Source organism: Lytechinus variegatus, chromosome 10, assembly GCF_018143015.1.
Source record: "Lytechinus variegatus isolate NC3 chromosome 10, Lvar_3.0, whole genome shotgun sequence".
Lineage (NCBI taxonomy): Eukaryota > Metazoa > Echinodermata > Echinoidea > Temnopleuroida > Toxopneustidae > Lytechinus > Lytechinus variegatus.
In genome coordinates, this window is record NC_054749.1 from 14901202 (window position 1) to 14920923 (window position 19722).

Consider the following 19722-nt stretch of genomic DNA (forward strand, 5'->3'; position numbering starts at 1 on the left):
TAAAATAAACACCCAATACTCAGAAGTGTTGAAACAACTTGGTGCTCATTTGACACTCTGGCAGTGTTCAAGCAATATACTGTGTTGAAACAACACTTAGAGTGTAAAATAAACACCAAATACTCAGAAGTGTTGAAACAACACCGTGACAGGTGTTGGATAGAAATATTTTAACAAAAATTAGTTACACTTCACTGGAGTAGCTCAACACTGCGGTTGTTGGGGTAGTTTTAAAAAATAATACCCTAGTGTTAAGTTACACCGTGAGGCTACAGGTGTTGAAGAACTTGAAATCGGACACCAAATGGTGTGAATCTGACCGTGAAACAACACCAAAGCTGGTGTTGGTATTTTTTTTTTACACCAATGGGTGGTTTAAACTTCGGCGTTTAAATGTTCGTTTCTGCAGGTGTTCGAGGGTGTCAAATGAACACCAAATGGTGTCAACTTCATAACGTTCTCCGACTCGTGTTCAAATCGAACACCAAGACTGGTGTTGATATATTTTAGCATCCTAAATGTTGGTAATCTTAACACAAGTGGCAGTGTATCTCCAACACCAGATGGTGTGGTCCTTTATTGATTGGGCTGCTAGATTTAACACCCGTGGTGTTAAATGTAGCTATAACGTCGCATAGTCTCCAATATTATATTTAATGGGATTATCAGTGATTCACCATATGATTTCTACTTTAATTTCCTCAAAATTAACTGAAAGGAGGGGAAACTTCAGACCAAGCCCTGATCTACATCATATAATGCACGTACAGCAACCTATTTTTCCCCCTTTTTCTGGATGTTCAGTCCATCTCCTTTATAAAATATGCATGGTTATCATATATTTTAACATAAAAATGTTTTGCCTTGTGATTTTAACGTTGCATACAGCATTAAATTGAAAATATAATGTAAAAAAGTGAAATATGTGATATTCTCCCATAGGGCCGTGTGTTATAAATCCGCGCTCTTGCCCTCTTTAAGATGGCGGCCGCCCCGAACATGGATTCACAGCAATTTGATGAAGTCCGCCCTCTAGTGTCAATAATATACATCTCTATGAAAAAACGTAAACAAATTCGTCCCCAAAACGCACACGTCTGCGCGCGTGTACGTGTATTACCGCAGCACGTTCGGAAAAAAACACAGAAGAAGAGAAAACATCACACGGAACAGAGGAAACAGAACGTGATATTTGACCATCTGCAGACTCTTTACCTTTCTTTATTAAAAATTTAGAATAATGATTGGGTAAGCTTAGACGAATGTCGCTATTCACGTAATTTAAATATGTTTTTATCAAATAAAAGTTATTTGTACAGCCACAGACTAGATCATGTCTGGCTGGAGCTCAAGCAGTCAAGCGATCAAGTACCGCAGCTCCCACCGAGGACTCCGGGTACCGTATACGGTACTGTCCGGTGGGTGGGCTCGCTGGCTAAAAAGTAACTGGCGCTGGCTGGTGAAAACGCGAACGTCATCAATCAAGATTCTAGCTCCAACTTTTCAAACTCGAGCTTCAACTTGAGTTGTGTTAATAATTGGCCAACCATGAACCACCATCATCCACATGTCAATCAAGTAGGCCATGTGATTCATGGTGATCTAGACCAAACAAAAGTTTTGGTCTCATTGTTGAACTTGTTCCACTGAACTTCATTGGCTCCACTCACCAATAAAAAATGTTGAAAAACTTCTCAAAACAGATGGCTGCCAGCTGTCTTGAGTAGATTTTTCAATATTTTTTTTACAAGTTTATACAACAAAGTTTAAGTGAACAGTCACATTGATATTAAAATAACCAAGTCAAAGAGTAGTCTAAAGTTAGACCTACATGACCTAGGCCCTAACTGTTAGTAATAGTTAGACAAGTCATGCTATATTTTTTCTTCCAAGAATCTGTGCAATTGCCTATGAAAAACTAAAGTAAAAAAAGGTTCACTCTTTTCACTGACAAAAATAGGCAACTTTGACCAATTTCATGTTCATCTGCATGCCATGTCAGAAGATAAGTCAAAACCTACAAAAGGAGATAAAAAAGTTACCGCTAAAAATAAATTTCTTGCTGTATTCCCATTGAATTTTTGTACACGTATGTGCCAATGGTTCTTTGTCTCTGAATTTAAGTAGAATGTTTTAAAATATGCAGTGATTCTTTAACATGTTTTCTTTTTCACAGGGTGTGTCGACTGTTGGGAACCATAGAAAAGTGAGTGATGGCGTAGACCAAGCAGTGGAGATATGATACAATGTCGCCATCCATCCTCGCTATGACTATGAGTGGCAGCACCAGATGTCCCTATTGCTACAACCTGCACAAGTACTAGGCATATACTTGCCCAATGATGGCTGGCATTGTACAAAAAAGGAGCTTTACAATTGCATGGAAAATGGAGTACAACTTCAAACCTGGAGTTGCTCCATTCAATACTAACAACTTGAGACCGAACTATTTATTTACCACGGACAACTAAAGAATCAGAATCTTTCAGAGAAACCTTGCCAACTCGGCCAGTTGACCAAGATGGCTAGCAAATCTGAGTGGAAGGAAAACCAGTTAATGGTAAGTATTAGGCATTAAGGCTTCATTTATTTCAAACATTCTTTTTTCTTCTATTTTTCATTTCTTATTCAAAGCTCCTCTCAAAGGAAATCTTAAAAAAGAAAAGAAAAGGAAAATTATTTAAAGAAAAGAAACAGTGGAATTTGTGTAACAAAATGTATGCATATATATATAATGAAAATACTAAGAATATAATAGAAAATAGGAAAAAAGGATGAAACAAAGAAAGAGGTATAAGAAATTTAAAAAGAAAATTATGCAATTGAAAAAAAAGATGGAAAGAAGAGAAGAGAACAGCCCCCAATCTGTATGATTGAAGTCTATCAATGAATCTATAGAGTTTATTTCCAATTTGTCTACTGCCAGTGTGATCAATTGCCAACTCATCTACTATCATTTGGTCTACCGTCGGTTAGTCCACTTTTCACATGATCTAACTGCCATATCGTCCAGTCACCATTTTGTCAATAACCAGTTGGTTCAATAGGCATTTAGTCTATATACATGTACCATATGGTCTAATTGAACTAAGTGTTCATTGTGCAAAATGAATGAAAATGAAATGGATATTAGACCAACTGGTTATGAGATGAAATGGTCATAGACAAAATGGTGATGAGACGAAGTGATGATTGGACCAAATGGTTATTGGACCTAATGGTTGTTAGACGAAATGTTGGATTGAGTGGCATTAGACTATTAGAATTAATGTGATAATTTGGTTGATATTGGCCCCTAATTTGATCTTAAAAACACCATTATTTGAACAGAATTTCATAATTAATAATTTATGTTTCATATATATTAACTTTCCCTTCAATAATACTATAGGTATATTCATTTTGAAGTTCAAAATGAGAGTGAAATGAAATTGAATGGAAAATTTGTGAATTGAATGATAAAGGATGTACATAAAAAGTTATAAGGTCTATGGAACAGTAGGTTCTAATAACTTGTGCATTTATGAAACTAAAAAAAATCACTGTGATACATACATGTAATTGCATTATTTGAGAGATAACTGTGAAAAGGCATCAAATAAGTACTTAACATGTAAACTGGTGTAGAAAAACTCACATAACTATCATATTTTTGGACTTGAATTTGTCTTAATTCACACACATGTATGTAGCCTTTTTTATACTGAAAGATGTCTTTTTTGTGTGTGACGTAGGTTGCCCTCCGGATCCGGCCATTGACTCCTATGGAACTTGAAAGAGGCTCTGAAGTTGTGGCTCATGCAGTGGAAGATAGCGTAAGTAATATTTTACCATGGAGATTTTACCCAAATAGTGCATTATGTGATTCTAAATCCCTGCAAATAAAAGTTTGATTGTCTCATTTCCTCGATAGGGGGGAGGGTGTTAAATTGCACCTTTAAATAAAAAAGGGTACTTCACCTTGAAATTAAACAAGTTAAAGCAATTCAAATGTTAGGTCAAAACAAAATTACAGAACTTTGTGGATTCCATAGTTTCCAAGAAAACAAGTTTGTGTGCATGTGAGTGTGGATTATGATGTCATAAACCTATTTTGATTTTAGAATCATATTGCAAATTCTCAATATGTTTCAATATCTGTTTGAAGAATGTCTTATGTAAAATATGATTTTGTCATTGATTTTGTAAAATCAGCCTTCAATTATTGTGATACATGATACAATGCAATGGTCTTCCATCTATATGTTGTATGAAGAATTGAAATGGTTTGAATTTTAGATAAACTGTGTTCTTATTGATCGTTTGAATCATACATAAACCATCGTTTCCTGAAATAATGCCATATGTACAAGTAAAATGTAAAGTTCCATTGATTTGCATAAATTTGATAATGATAAAATTTTCACCCTATAATATTCGTTGTACAGTAGAACATAAATCCTAAATGCCAATATTAACTCAGAATAGGTAGTTAAAAATGCACAATATTTTAGATATGTTGGGTTTTATTTAAATGGAAAGATAAGATTATGGTTTGTATGAGGTACAGTGTAGATTTCTACCATGTGATACAGATATTTAGTTGTAAATGTCTGTAAAGGCAAACATGATCATTCATAATCTTAGCCATGAAGGGGTGGCGTTGAAAATACTTGAGGGTGGCAAGCGATTTGTCCTCATCATGACTGCTGAAATTGCCCCCCCCCCTTCCCTAAATGCATGCTTTGGGGCGATTACTCTTTTTAGAGTTATCCCAAAATCTTTTGCATATAATATTCAAACTTGAGAAAATCTTTAATAGAAAAATCACCATCTTAAGTATGGCAGTATTATGTTATTCGTTTTTACTGCAAAGTAGCCCTTAGAATATAAAAGAAATAGCCCCCAAAATTCTGCAATCGCCCCAATGTGGAAAAAGGGTAGCCCCTTAAAAAATAAAAATAATTTTCTACCCTGGTAATAAAGCCAACTAATTTGATTTCAGAGGGGATGGGGAGTTGTATGCCGGAGTAAACTGACATGTATTTGGGTTTGGATTTTTTTTTACATTAAATTCGAAGCATAAACATCTGTTACAGATGACCCACAATTTGTTTTGGATTCAAAATTCAAAGATCAATGCACATACATGCAGGTTAATCTTAGCTTCATTGTTAAAGTACATACATGTGAACACAATATTCAATTTTTATGCATTTTTGTGGTTAATATATAGAATCAAGAATGGTTACGTGGTGTGGTTAGTAATGAAGCCACACAATATTCCTGTGCAAAATGGTGCATTTTAATAGTTAGATACATGTACATGTAAAAGCATGTCGCTGAAAACTCTTCTGGGGGTATGACTAAAGAAAATTAAAAATAAAAGTACAATATTAATCAATAGCATGTGTGATTTGCTATTAGCCTACCATTGAGAGGTGGATGTGCCGACTGGAGGAAAAAAAAGAAATGTTTAAAAGAATATTACATAACAAAAAATACATAAAGCAATTTTTTTTGTTGCTTTGTACATGTAACATTCAAGTTTGTATTTAAATACTATAAAACATAAATTGTATTTTAATGTTAAGATGCTCAATTGGTTGCATTGTGAAAAAAAAGAAATTCTTGGCTGGTGTATTACCCTTATAAAATCCATGAACTTCCAGACATGTGTCTACCTATTCATCTGGTGAAACAGGTAGTCAAAGAATTGTGACTGGTACTGTACCTCCAAGTCCATGATCCAGTATTTTTTTTCTGTATGGTAAATAATATATGACTGAACCAACCACACAATAGCAAATAAGTTTGGTTTATCATCGATCATAGTGTAGTCATTAACGCTCTCTCATCATGTATTCTGAACATCGCTTTGAGCTGTTCCAATCAAATATTGGATACTGAATAGAGTTGATGCTCATGAGATCGCTATGGATACCATTTACACGAACAGTGGAATGTCAGAGGCTTACAGAATACAGGTTGATTGATTGAAGTTTTCTATTCATGTCAAGAATGCCTCGTGTCTGTACAAGCACTTGGGATTGAGAGATTGTGTCTTAATTTATAAAAGAGAGAAATTACAAAAAAAGAGGGAATAACCCTGTTTTTTTATAAAATTTTATTGTAAACTTTTGTAATAATTGAATTTGAAACTCGGATAAAATGAAACTTGCTTTGGTAGAAGTAGAATTTTGTGACAATACACTCCCTTTTTTATCATTTCCTTTCTCATTTTTCTTTTGTAGCTTCATATTACTGTTATAATTTGCAGATGCAGTATTTATTTGATATTGTTTTAATTCTTCAACAAAGAGTTGAATACAAATTATATAACTCTTGAAAATATTCCCAACAAAGGCTACATAATGTTGGTGAAATTGAAAGTGTAATTCACTCTCATACTTTAGGATATAAAAGAAGCAAAGGAAGCAGAATGGTGAAATGTTCTTTGAAACCTATCAATTGTTTTTGACATACATTGTATATATATGGCATTTTAGTGGTTTATTATGTGTACATAAATACATATATATGTATATGCTACATGTATGCTATACCAGTGGACACAATACTTATTACAGTATCCACTCACCCCCTTGTCTTCCCTCATCCTTGATGATTATATCCTCAAAACTTAAGGTCCTTGGGCTTATTGACCCACCCCCAATGGATAGAGATCAATGAAGCTTTCATGTTGAACAGGTAGTAGGAAAGCCTCATTGAAGTTTGACCTAGCCCATGTCTCAGTCCAAAAGTTCTGATTAATCCCAGAGAAGCACAATGGATGATCTTATCCTCTTAGCTGGCTGGGATTCCTGTGGTTATGAAGAATGTTTTCATGCACTTGAAGGACATGGAATAATTCATTCTTTGGTAGGATTCACGTTGGCACGGTTAACTAGACATGTTCAGTCAGTTGGCCAAAATAAAAAAAATGCACTTTTATTTAATAGTAAACCCCCATTTTCCTGATGCTTCCAAGCAATACTATGCTGTATCATTACACAGTACTGGACAGTACATGTATACAGAAAAGTGCTTATTTGCTATTTCGTGTGATTGACAATCCATCTCTGGTAGAATCATGTCCCAGTGTGATTTTTTTCTATAAACACCTGGTTATTGGGCAAAAATTGTTGTAATACTGGTGTCAAGTTGTAACTAGAATATTAATTAATGCCCTTTTCCCGAGTTAATATGAAAAATATGAAACTGATGGATTTCCATAGTTACAATTGATTGAATTAATCATGTAACTGTTGATAAGATTGGGCCCAGGACACCAGGGGCCTGTTGTATAAATCTTTTTTACCTGAGAAAACTCAGGTTGTTTTTACCGGAGTTTTTGCTATGTGTTAAAGTCAATGGCAGAAATCAGACTATTTTTACCAGAGTTTTCTCAGGTAAAAAGTTTTATGCAACAGGCCCCAGGTGTATATTTTTGGAGCCTGTGGTTTTTTATGTAATTTCAAAAGTATTCCTGTATGTTAACTTTGGTTTAAAAAATATACAGTGTAGTAGCTGTGATCTATTTCTATTTGAATTATTGTTATTTTTGCATGGCATTAATAGATTTTAAAGGTCATTTTTTATTGCAAAAAAGTAATCAAAAACTGAATAAAAATAAGCACAATTTTAACTTGTTCCCCCATGATTTACATGTAGGTTTCAGAATAAAAATCACTGAGATACATGTAAACATGATGTATTCAATCTTAATAGTGAGATATGAGTCATGGCTTTTCCATCATTAGAAAATATCATGTTGTGTTGAATGCCAACTTTTGTTATATGTACATGTAGGTACGACAGAAAAAATGAGTAAAAGAAAAGGAAAAACATGATGTATTCAATCTTAGTGAGGTTTGAGTCATGGTTTCTCCATATTAACATTAAAATATATTGTGTTGAATGTTGAATGCCAACTTTTGTTATATACATGTAGGTACGACAGAAAAAATGAACAAAAGCGTAATGAAAATCTTTGAAGTTCAAGTATAAGACCATTAGCGTGCATCATGCTCAGTCAATAGTGTGACAAAGATAAAGAGGCAAAAAAAAAAAATCAAAGGGAATACCCCCCAAAATAGTAAGAAACTTGGAATGAAATAATAAATTGATAGAAAATAAAAGAGAGAATAACATTGTGCTGCATAATGCCCAGTCTTTAGAGAATACCCCATATATGTAGTTGCTTGACCACAAAAATGAATTGTCGGCCATTTTGCTTTGGGCGGTCAATAAGTCCTTACAAACCGCTGAATTGAATATCATTGATTTTACTGGATCTTCATCATGTCTAGTACTATAGAGCTCTGCCCCCGTGACACAAAGCTAAGCAATTGATCGTAAAACAAAGTTAATGATTGATCGCATTGACCACAAAACATGATCATTCATGAAAATCAATTGTAAAATTGGTCACTTGGTTTTGTATTGCCTGGGCTCCGGCCCATATGGTCAGTTCTGGGCAGTAGGATGAGTGATGTCTGTTAGCCGATCGATTGTGGATCACTAGGTAACAATGACACAGGCCTTTCAGCGTTTTTTTTTTAATAATCAAGGATGAAAATAACTCCAGGCTACCACGCCGATTCAATACGGAGATGGACAAAACAAGTACAGATCACCGTGAACAAAACAATTTTGTCGTTGGTATAATTGCACTGGTTAGTTTTCACATGCTTAGAAATGTGATGAGTTTGCTATTGCTGGACTATTACTCATACTTGCATCATTTTGTCTACATGAATGCATGATGTATAGAAGTTGTTTATTTTATAAAATTTAGAAAGATTGCATGACTTACACTATCTCATGAAAATAGTGCTAAATGTTGAATTTGCACTTCTAACTTGTCTTTCTATGTCCCACTTCACAGAATAACATTATGTAATGCATATTTTCCAACGAATTAAATAGGAATATTCCTATTTTGGGAAAGGAAAATTGCCATCTTAACCCATGTGTGCAACAAAAATATATCTTTTTTAATTTGGGGGCTATTTTCCACAATTTATTATAAGCTTTGACATTGCAATGAATTGAGATTTTTCAGGGCTCCTTTTTTGAGTTTCCATGCAGGGATCTTTTGAGCATTTTGGCCTTTTCGTGGGCTAAATCACTCGAGCTGAGCCCATTTCCCTTGATGTATGTTCATTTTTTGTTAAGAATAGGGAATTTAAGAATGACCATATTTTTAAATTTCTTTTTAATAGTCATTTGTTCCTGTATGGACTGTGTATAAACTTATGATAACACAAGATGACAATAACATAAAACTAATAATATACTATTCGCACTGTATTTTTCCTGTCTTGAGTAGATGTAGACATACTTTCTAACACAAATCAACAAAGGATGAAAACTTAGCATATGACAAACACAATTGGTAGATGATTCACAATTATGCTCTTTTATTTAATTCATTGCTTGAAACTAGGTTCAATCTTAATTGGAGTTGATTTGCCTAGAGATGGTATACAGTGCATATCATGGCTACAACCAGGATAGTAATGATAATTATAATTAGCCTAGGACCTTGGGCACTCTGTAGAGTTGAACAAAATTGAGGGCTTTCATAATTCATTATTTCATTATTAATGAACAATGACGTTAATTTGAATGGTTGTGTTGTAAAGCTGGGACTAACGAAGCACACGAGTCAAGGGAGACCTGTGAGTGATGATTAATCTGTTGATATCTTATGATCATTATCATCATCATCACCATCATCATCATCATAGTCATTGTATCATTCACCATCATCATCATCATCACCATCATCATTGTCAATGAATGCATTTTTTCTGCTAGAAATTGAAGTTTCTGTTCATGCTGATATGTGGTATACAACCACATCAAGACAAGAATTTGTATTTCATTCCGTAACTGTGTTATTCTTTATTAAAAATAAATTCATCTATGAGAACAGGAATACATGTATGTATGATAATCAGGAAGATGATACCTAATGTGAAGAGACACAAAATATGAGTGGAAAATCATGAAGAATGATTGCAATGTGTGTTTTATTCTTTTGTACAAATTACAATATTAATGCAAAGAACTTTATATAATCTATTTTTATAACACATCATGTATGTAATTTACTTGCTGTCAGTTTTATTTACAAATGCAATTAATTTTCTTCCCCATTTTATATATTCTGATATAATCAAAAGTTTATGACTTTCACCACTGTTCCATGTTTGTCATTTTTGTTGCAGTAGGGGACTTGTCACTCACAAACTGCAAAGTTATTTGTTTGTCGGATGATATGATGTTTGAGATTTACATCACATAGAGGATCCTTTTCCTAATTCCCATTTAATAATTGAAAAAATATATTTAGCATACAGATGTGTGTGTATGATTGATTGATCAACTGACAGTTTAATTTGTTAGATGAAATTCACTCAAGGATAGAATAGAACTATAAATATATTGGAATTAGATACATAAAAGCAAAATCAATTTGTTGAATTGAAATTGGATGCAATATAAATTCAGATGCTATATTACCCTTACACTAGATATAAGAGGATATTGTGGGATGGAGCAGTGGGGGGGGGGGGGGGGTTAAGGCAGCATAATGACATCAAATACTATAATAAGAAGGAACATATGGTATTTCATGTTTATAAAGTCTTATTTTGCATCAATATTGCGAGTTATTGAAACTGAATTGAAATATTGAGAAGCATCATTGGGGAAAATAACAGACCTACAAGTAACAGCATGTGAAAATGTTTAGATATTAGTATGTAAATTCATGTGTAATTATATGGGGGGGGGGGGATTTGCATGCAAGTCGAAATTGGCATGCATGAACATCTGGTACTGTTTGTATGTTTGCAGTTAGTGCTCCACTTTTAATGTCCATTTTTAATGTGTGCTTTATAGTACTTCAAGTGTACTAGTCTAGGCTGAAATATTGATTGGTTTCAACAAAGTCGATCTGGCAATTTTCTTCTGGAAGAGAGCCAGTAAAATGGCTTCTACATAGCCGTCAGGAAACATGTCAGATCACTACCTGTACATGTAGATGAGTCTATTAATGTGAAAACATTTTTAAAGATATTTTTTTTCTTTTCTCTTTTCTAAAAATAGTTTTGATAAACAACCACTTTTCAAAATAATTAGAAATGATATACTACATCTACATGTATATAATGCCATACATGACAGCATTGTTGAAAAAAACATGTCATGTTATCAAATGGTATGTGACCAGTCGTTCATTTTTGATAGCTTGTAGGGAAATTTGCCATTGACTGATTCTGATGACTACTTCTATTGACTGGTCATGGTTTTTGTATTAGGATGGTTTAAAGGATCCACTATCACTTATTCACTATCTTATAAAACAAATAATGCACATCATTCTGCTTGGGCATTTTAATAAATATCTACACTTGTAACCTATGAAACAATCCAAGTGCCCTCGGCTACACCTCAGGTGTGTCAGAACTGTCCCAGAGGTATCTTGTGCATATATTTCTTACTAATACTCATGATATTGTGTACTGTATCTTTTGTATATATGTGTAGGGGCGCCGTGGTCTTGTGGGTTCCATTCCAAGCCATGGCATATTTTCTTTCAACTAGAAATGTACCCACATCGTGCTGCACTCAACCCAGGTGTGGTTAATGGGTACCTGGTAGGAATTCATTCCTTGAAACACAGTGCACATACCTGTGCTGTAATAGCTGCTCTGCTAAAGCCAGGGTAATTATGCTGCATTAATGTAGAGCACTTTAGAGACTTCTGTATGTTTTTTAAGCGGTATAATTTCTAATTTTGTTTCTGCTGCTCAGGTTGTTATTTTGAGGGATCCGACAGAAGACCCAGATGATGTCCTGAGGGCCAAGAGATCCAGAGAGAAACACTATGTCTTTGATAGAGCATTTGATGAAACCAGCACACAGGTAAGATGCACCATCATCATTTCTCACAGAATTATCTTTTGTCAATGTAATTCTCACTGCATCCCCAATAAAAAAGTCTGAAGGGTAAATATAGGGGGAGGGATGGGGAACAAGACAGTGCTAGCTCCTCTTTACATTCTAACACCAAAAGCCTTTTTACTGTTATTGAGTATGAAAGGGTACAAAGATCATCCAGTTCTCATCCTTGTTTTCTATGATCCATTAACTATACTACTTTCTAAAGCTTGAAACATCTGATTAAAATCTGTTTATACAACTTTAATTACCAGGATGAATCCTATTATTATATTCATGTACATGTAGACCCAAACTGACAAATGACAAACCATGATAAAGTTGTTGCTTTTTTGAAGGTCAAGTCCACCCTGGAAAACTGTTGAATTGAATAAAAAGAGAAAAACCAAACCAGCATAATGCTGAAAATTTCATCAAAATCAGATTTGGAATTAGAAAGTTACATGTATGGCATTTTAAAATTTTCGCTTATTATTCACGTTATAGTGATATGTACAACTCAGTGACATGCAAATGAGACAGTCCATAATGTCCCTCGCTCACTATTTCTTTTGTTTTATATTGTTTGAATTATACAATATTTCATTTTTACATATTTGACAATAAGGACCAACTTGACTGTACCATATAGTGTTATAGTGTTGTAGTTCCACATGTTCAGGGAGGAATTAATCATTGTTTCACTTGACAATGAAGAGAAAATTAGAATATCTCATATTTCATATAATAAAATACAAAAGAAATAGTGAGTGGATGGTGTCATCGGTCTCCTCATTCGCAAACCGAACAAGATGTTTCGTGAAAATAAGCAAAACTTAAAAATGTCTTAACTTTCTTATTTTACATCCGATTTTGATGAAATTTTCAGTGTTACATGCTTGTTGGATTTTTGTCAGATTTTTATTCAAATCAACTTTTTGTTGGGGTGGACTTGTCCTTAAAGTGACATTGGGGATACTTGTGTTAAAGTGATTTTATAAAGCTACTGGTAACTTCCAGCTGTTACAGAAAGGTTATTTTCTCTCTGTAGTTCTGATTTCTCATAATTATGCCTAACAAATAAAGGCCTAAGGAGATAAATAAATATGAACAGTGTAACAGATGTTTTATAACCAATCAAACCTTTGCCTGTAAAATTCCAATTATTGACAAGATCAAGTGAGTAGTTTTATTGAACATTCTTTACAAAGTGAATTACATGGTATTGGTAAAATTTGCACAATAAAGCAAATATACCTTTGGGCTATTTTGGCTTTATTACTCTACAGTAATGTACAGTAAGTAAACACACTGCAAATTAATTGATTAAGAATCAATGTCGCATACTTTCTAGTATTTTTAAAGTTAATACCAAGCAATTCATTTTTGAGGATTTTATTTTCATACACTTGAGGTTGATCTGATCAATCACAACTCTTTGTGAGATGGGGTCCAGGGGAGCGTTTCATGAAAGGACTTGTCAGACGTTTTATCCGACAAGTCCTGTTTTATCCGACAGTTACCATGGTAACACTGCCTCTCAGCCAATCAAAATCAAGGAAAGATGTCAGATCTGACAAATTGTCGGACAAAACCCTTCATGAAACGCTCCCCAGATCTACATCTGTCACGCTGTCAATGTGTACATATTGTAATCTAGTGATACATGTTGATTGAGTGGGTCAACACTGAAATAGAGGTTTCCTATTTTCATCTGTCCGCCAGCCTGTCTCAACGTTTACATTGATTTTGAGGGAACCTTAATGAATTCTGTCAATTCATAATGCAATAATCCACTTCAGCAGAAAAGCCAACAACCTCCTTGATACATGTGCATGAAGGTGGATTGGATCATGCTATGGTAGACTATGTATTTTGATATCAGTGGCGTACGTAGGGGGTGGTTACAGGTGTTCAACCCCTTTTTAATACCCAAAACCTCCCCTAAGAATTCACCCCCCCAAAAAAAAAAAAAAATCGTTGAAGACCCTTTTTTTTCTTTTTTTTTGCTTGTCAATTTTAGGGGGGTACGAAACGATGTAACATGTGGCTGGAGACCTTTTAATTTTTCTGTTTTTGTTTGTTTCGGTTGTCAACATTTCATTCAGCTTGAAAACCCCCCTTTCAAAAATCCTGCTTACACTGACATGATAGCAAAAAAAAAACCCCTACATGGAGGAGGAAAGAAATCATGTCAACTTAAGCAATGTACATCTTCACAGTACTAAACTTTTTTGCAGGTGATACATGTACAATGTACAAAATACATACATTGATAAAAAAAAGAGAAAGACTTCATGACTATAGAGTTTTTGGCTGGTAGAAAGTGTTAACTTTCAGACGCGTTATACATTTTGTGTGACGTGCGCTTGAGCTAACACCTTGTGCCAGCTGCACAGGCATCGAAAAATCAGAGTTCATGTGAAACCACCACCCTTCTGCTAGCCAGATAACGCTCACAGCCAGGCATTAAATTTTCAGGGGCGATTTTTCCCAATTTACTGTCTAAATCTGCAACATTGGATACGCTTTGATAAATGGCAGGGTACCCAGCCTATCAGGGAAATCAGAGGAAAATATTTCACTTTTTTCCAGTCAGGGAATAATCAGGGAATTTGATGAAATGCCTCAAATCAGGGAAAATTGCCTCAAATGAGGGAAAAACCAGGGAATTTTTTTATCTGCCCAAAAGTTGAAAGCACGGTAGTCTGTCAGACTCTTACATTTTGTTGCATACAACAACATCCATTGAATGACTGGTTATGGTGGTACAAGTTAGTTTTACATTATTGTTTTTATACTGAAAATACAGGTTATTCACTGCAGCAACTTAAAAAACATGCGAAACTGGGAATGAGTTTAAATAATTATCAAGGAATTTTTAAACTTCATCAGGGAAAATTCAGCAAATTGTTTTTTGTTGAAAGCTTGGAATCCTAAAAGTGGGTTTCCAGTGTTCCCCTTTTTAGTTTCCAGGGCTCATTTGAGCATTTTGGGGGCTAAATCACCTCAACCCCCCCATGTAATTTTTTTCCTTTTCACAGCTGTCATGTTTCAGCAATGGAAATTAATTTCAGTTTCCCCTAGGGGATAAAATCATTTTTGCTTCCTGGAAAATTATTATTAATAATTATTATGCTGAGTGCATGAGGTAATTTTGCCCGCGAAAATTCTCTGCAATGTTAAAGCTTATCTAATGTTGCCGATTTACCTGTAGGCAGTTGTGAAAAATACCTTTCGAAAATGAAAAATAATTTTTTCCATTGGTACAGAAGATGTTTAAAAAAAACTGCCATTAATCTCAGATATATGCCTTTTTTTTAATACCGGTGCTCCAAGCTTTTAGCGCTTCTTTTGAAGTGAGCGGTTTGGGGCTTTTACGTAATAAATGATTAACAGAAATCATCCCATCATGGTAATAGCTGGAGCTCCATCTCGACAGCTGTGTCCATAGCAACCATCCTCCGCCATATTTATTCAGGAGGAGATCAATGAAAGTATGATGATCTAAGTGCGAATGATTCATTATTTTCACTCTAACCACTGTTTTATTGAAAAGTGAGGAGGACTTTCTGTTTACTTAGTAACCATGGAATCCAATCAAATGTGGATGGCTCTTCAGGAATTAATGGATGTAAAATAAGTGATTACACGTTAACTCTTGTCTTAAAATCATCACTTGTCTCTTTCCAAAACCCATCTTGTTCGACATCTTTCTAGTGTATCCCCCCCTTTTTTCAATTTTGCTGAATTTCTTTTAAAAAAGGAAACGAATGCCATGTTTTTGGCACTAAAATGGGTCTCTCATTTTAATTTGGAAGGACATGCCCAGGGTTTTTTTGGGGGGAGGGGGGGCGGGGCAGGGTTAAGTACAGGAGTTACATGTACATAATGAAGCTGGTATTTTTAGTTTAAACATCATTGTAACTTATGTTTGATATTTTGTAAAAAAAAATTGTTAATTTTATTTTGATTGTAATCCTCTATGTTTGGATTTGAAATCAATAAAAGTAAACTTGAAACCTCTTTCCTTAATAATTTTTCCAGGATAATATACCTTCAACTTTGCAAATTTTTAAGGTATCTCAATACAGCAATAGGCCTACTCATAATTTTGCTGTTTCATTTTGATGCAAATTTCCAGCTCATGAAAATTATGGAGAATGTTCCCCCCACAAAAGATTTAAAAGAATACACGGGCCCCCACTTTGAATACTTTCTCCACTTTTAGTTTACAATCTGGTAATATAGAGTTTTTTTTTTTTTTAAACATGACAAAGACTTCCTAGAGTGAAACCATGAGTTGCCGAGATCTTTTGATTAACATCAAATGTACAACATGTTGACCCGTTATCAAATTATGGCTAAATCGAATTCCTATAGAAAGAAAAAGAATAAACACATAAACGTGTATTATATTCTGCATATTTTTCTTTCATGAAAGTGACTCTGTGCAAATTTTGGTAAAAATGGACTTCATTTTAAAAGCCAAACGTCTCTTAGTTGTTCAAAGTAAAAGAGGGACACCAAAACAAGATTAAATCTTATGCAATTTCTAAACCAATTATTTTTGCCATTGTATCGCATATGACCAACACATGAATTTGATATTGATTGATAACAGTTGATCAATACGATCTGTGAGAATCAAACATCGATATTCTCTTCCTGTCCATTGTTCAAAAATTTTGGTTATTGACTTCCAGTAATTGTGAAATACATGTACAACTTTGTGAAATACAGCTCTCTTTATTGATTGCTTTTAATAGCTGGGAACACATAGCCCTGAATTTCATTATCTGCTGCCATCGAAGATCAAATTTTAATCAAGTTGATAACCCGATGGTATTGCATTTTGTCTGGTGTGGCTCTGTTACCATGGAAACATGGCAAATATTGCCGTATATGGGTATTGTTTCAGGGTTGGGTTTTACTGTTTGGATAAAAAAAGCCCGACAATTCCCAAGGATGAAATATTTGAAAGTGTTTGAGCGCTTCATTGGAGCCTGTCTGTGATAGAGTGAAATTTAATTATTCATTAATATGACAGGACCCGAATAGTGATATAAATAGTGTCTGGGCAATTATCGTTAATGGGAAAGAGTAATTTGTACATACATGCACATGTACCTTACGCATTAACACAATTAAATTAAATCTTGAAAAAAAATTGTGACGAGCTAACTGTGATGCCACTTGTGAATACATTGAATACATTACGAAGAATTTTAGACTGTAGGCGCTGCTTTTCCGACGGTGGCGGCGTCGACGTCAACATTGAAATCTTAACCAATGTTAATTTATTTAAATGTCATCATAACTTAGAAAGTATATGGACCTAGTTCATGAAACTTGGACATAAGGGTAATCAAGTATTACTGAACATCCTGCCAGAGTTTCAGGTTACATGACCAAGGTCAAAGGTCATTTTAGGTCAATGATCTTAGGACCATGTTGGGGAAATCAATATCAAAATCTTAACCAAGGTTAAGTTTTTTAAATGTTGTCATAACTTCAAAATCATATGGGCCTAGTTCATAAAACTTAGACATAAGGGTAATAGTGTATCGCTGAAGATCCTGCCTGAGTTTCAGGTCACATGATTAAGGTCAAAGGTCACTTAGGGTCAATAAACTTTGGCCATGTTTGGGTTATTTGATGAATTGTCATAACTTTGAAAATTTATGGATCTAATTCATGAAACTTGGACAGAAGAGCAATCAAGTACCCCTGAACATCCTGTGCAAGTTTCAGTTTACATGACCAAGGTCAAAGGTCATTTATAGGTCAATGAACTCTGGCCATGTTGGGAGTATGCCTTGAATTAGCATCATAACTTTAAATGTTTATGGATTTAGCTCTTGAAACATCAACATTTATAAGGGTAATCAAGTATGAATAAATATTTTGCGCATGTCGTAGGTCACATGGTCAAAGGTCATTTTGGGTCAATAGACATACATGTAATATTTTATTATCATATTGGTGTTTTCTTCTATTCATTAGCCATTTTCAAAGGCAGCACTGCTGCCATATCGAATTGTGTAATGCAGGCAAGATTGCCAGAGGCCTTCCACTTGTTAATTTACTCTTTCTAGACTCTCATTTATAAACTGTATAAGAATAGGGTATTTTATATATATACGTGTATTCTTATTCTTTTATTTTTTTCAGGAGGAGGTGTATTCCATAACAACCAAGGGCCTTATACAGCGTGTGACTGAGGGATACAATGCTACTGTCTTTGCTTATGGAGCGACAGGTATACCTCTCGCAATTTTATTTGAAAATATATGTAACTTGTGCTTTATGCTTAATAGCCAGAACACTTGCAATTTAGTCTTATATCACCCTTCTTTATTACTCTACAAAGAGCAAATAGCCACTACAGAAGTTATTAAGTGATGTACATGTATACAGTACGTAAGGCTTTTAAATTGATAAGAGAAGTTTTCACTTGCGTTTGCTATCTAAGACTGAATAGATGTGAGTAAAAGTCTGAATGAATGATTTGCAGTTTCTAATTGGATAAAACTGCATAAATTCCTTATATTTTTTTTGCGATTATATACAATGTTTTGTTAGTATTGATTCATATTAATTTTTTGCTGTCTTCATGTTTTGAATTTGGACTTGCCAAAAAGCAGTCTTTTTTACTGTTATGAGTTTTCAGTGGATGAATAAATTCAATGTAAGTATCTAGGGTCCTTTACGTATGATAGTTCGATCCATTGTATAATTTCATGCATTTGAGTTATTTACTTTCCACCCCTCCCCGCTCCCTTCGATTAAAAAAACAAAAAACAACTCATATATAAATAAGTTCCTAGAATGATATTTAATTAACGTACCTTCTGCGTCCCACTTCCTTTGCGAAAACACAACTTACGTATGAACGAGGTAAAATTAATAGCTTCTAAATTAATTCTTTTCTACGAAAAGAGAAGGACAAAATTTCTCAGAGATAATGCATTTAATTCAAACAGATTAAAAATCATCAGAATCATTTACAATCACAAAGATGTACCAAATGATAAGCCAGAGCCTCCAAAGAGTCATTTGTTTGTAGGTTTGTTTTTACTGCAGACATACATACTGTATGTGCACCATGTAGATATAATTCAAATTACAAAGGAATTGCTGGGAAATCAATTATGTGCAATAATCTGTGATGTATTTTCTTTTCCCCCTCCTCATAAATATCATAACATGTGCACAGCAGTAGTGATTCAGATTGTTTTGACCTACTTTTCTGAACCCACCCCTTAAGTCAAACATAAGTGAAATGGATAAAATGAAGAAATCCTTTAGATGTCCTTTTGAGATTGAATTAAAGGAGAATCTTTGCTTGGCAGTGCGCTCTAAGACTTTGCATGTTTGTGACATTTATCCTCGGTGGCTGTTAAATCACCTGTTACAAATCGATCCAAGGTTGGTTGGATGCGATAAATGCCGCCCCCGTTGCCTTCGTTTTCATGCTCCTGTGTTATTTTCACAAATCAGGCATGGGCTAATCACACCAATTTCACATGCTGTTATCTCCGACCATCGTCATTCGCTCTATTCATCCATCCATCTGCCTCCCTGGTCCAGTCATCATCTATCTCTTTCCTTCGCCATGTTATTTCTATGTTTAAAAACACATATAATATCCACACTGTATCAGTGGCGGATCCAGGGGGAGGGGGTTAGGGTTTTGAACCCCCACCTCGGTCTTCCTAAAAAATAATGAAAAAAAGGAGTGTGGGATCAAACTCAAACACCCCTTCCCTGTCGCGCAAGCAGAAC

At 34.6% G+C, this 19722-nt stretch overlaps 1 protein-coding gene across 1 annotated transcript in view; it reads left to right on the top strand.

The window, feature by feature from the left end:
- Window positions 1-1123: 1123 nt before the first annotated feature.
- The window catches only part of LOC121422212 (kinesin-like protein KIF19), a 41386-nt gene continuing 22787 nt past the window's right edge, over window positions 1124-19722 (top strand). The window contains exons 1-5 of the mRNA XM_041617118.1: window positions 1124-1248; window positions 2177-2560; window positions 3735-3815; window positions 11809-11919; window positions 18109-18196. Coding sequence (XP_041473052.1) covers window positions 2522-2560; window positions 3735-3815; window positions 11809-11919; window positions 18109-18196 — 319 coding nt within the window. The 5' untranslated portion in view covers window positions 1124-1248; window positions 2177-2521. The remainder of the gene's footprint in view (window positions 1249-2176; window positions 2561-3734; window positions 3816-11808; window positions 11920-18108; window positions 18197-19722) is intronic.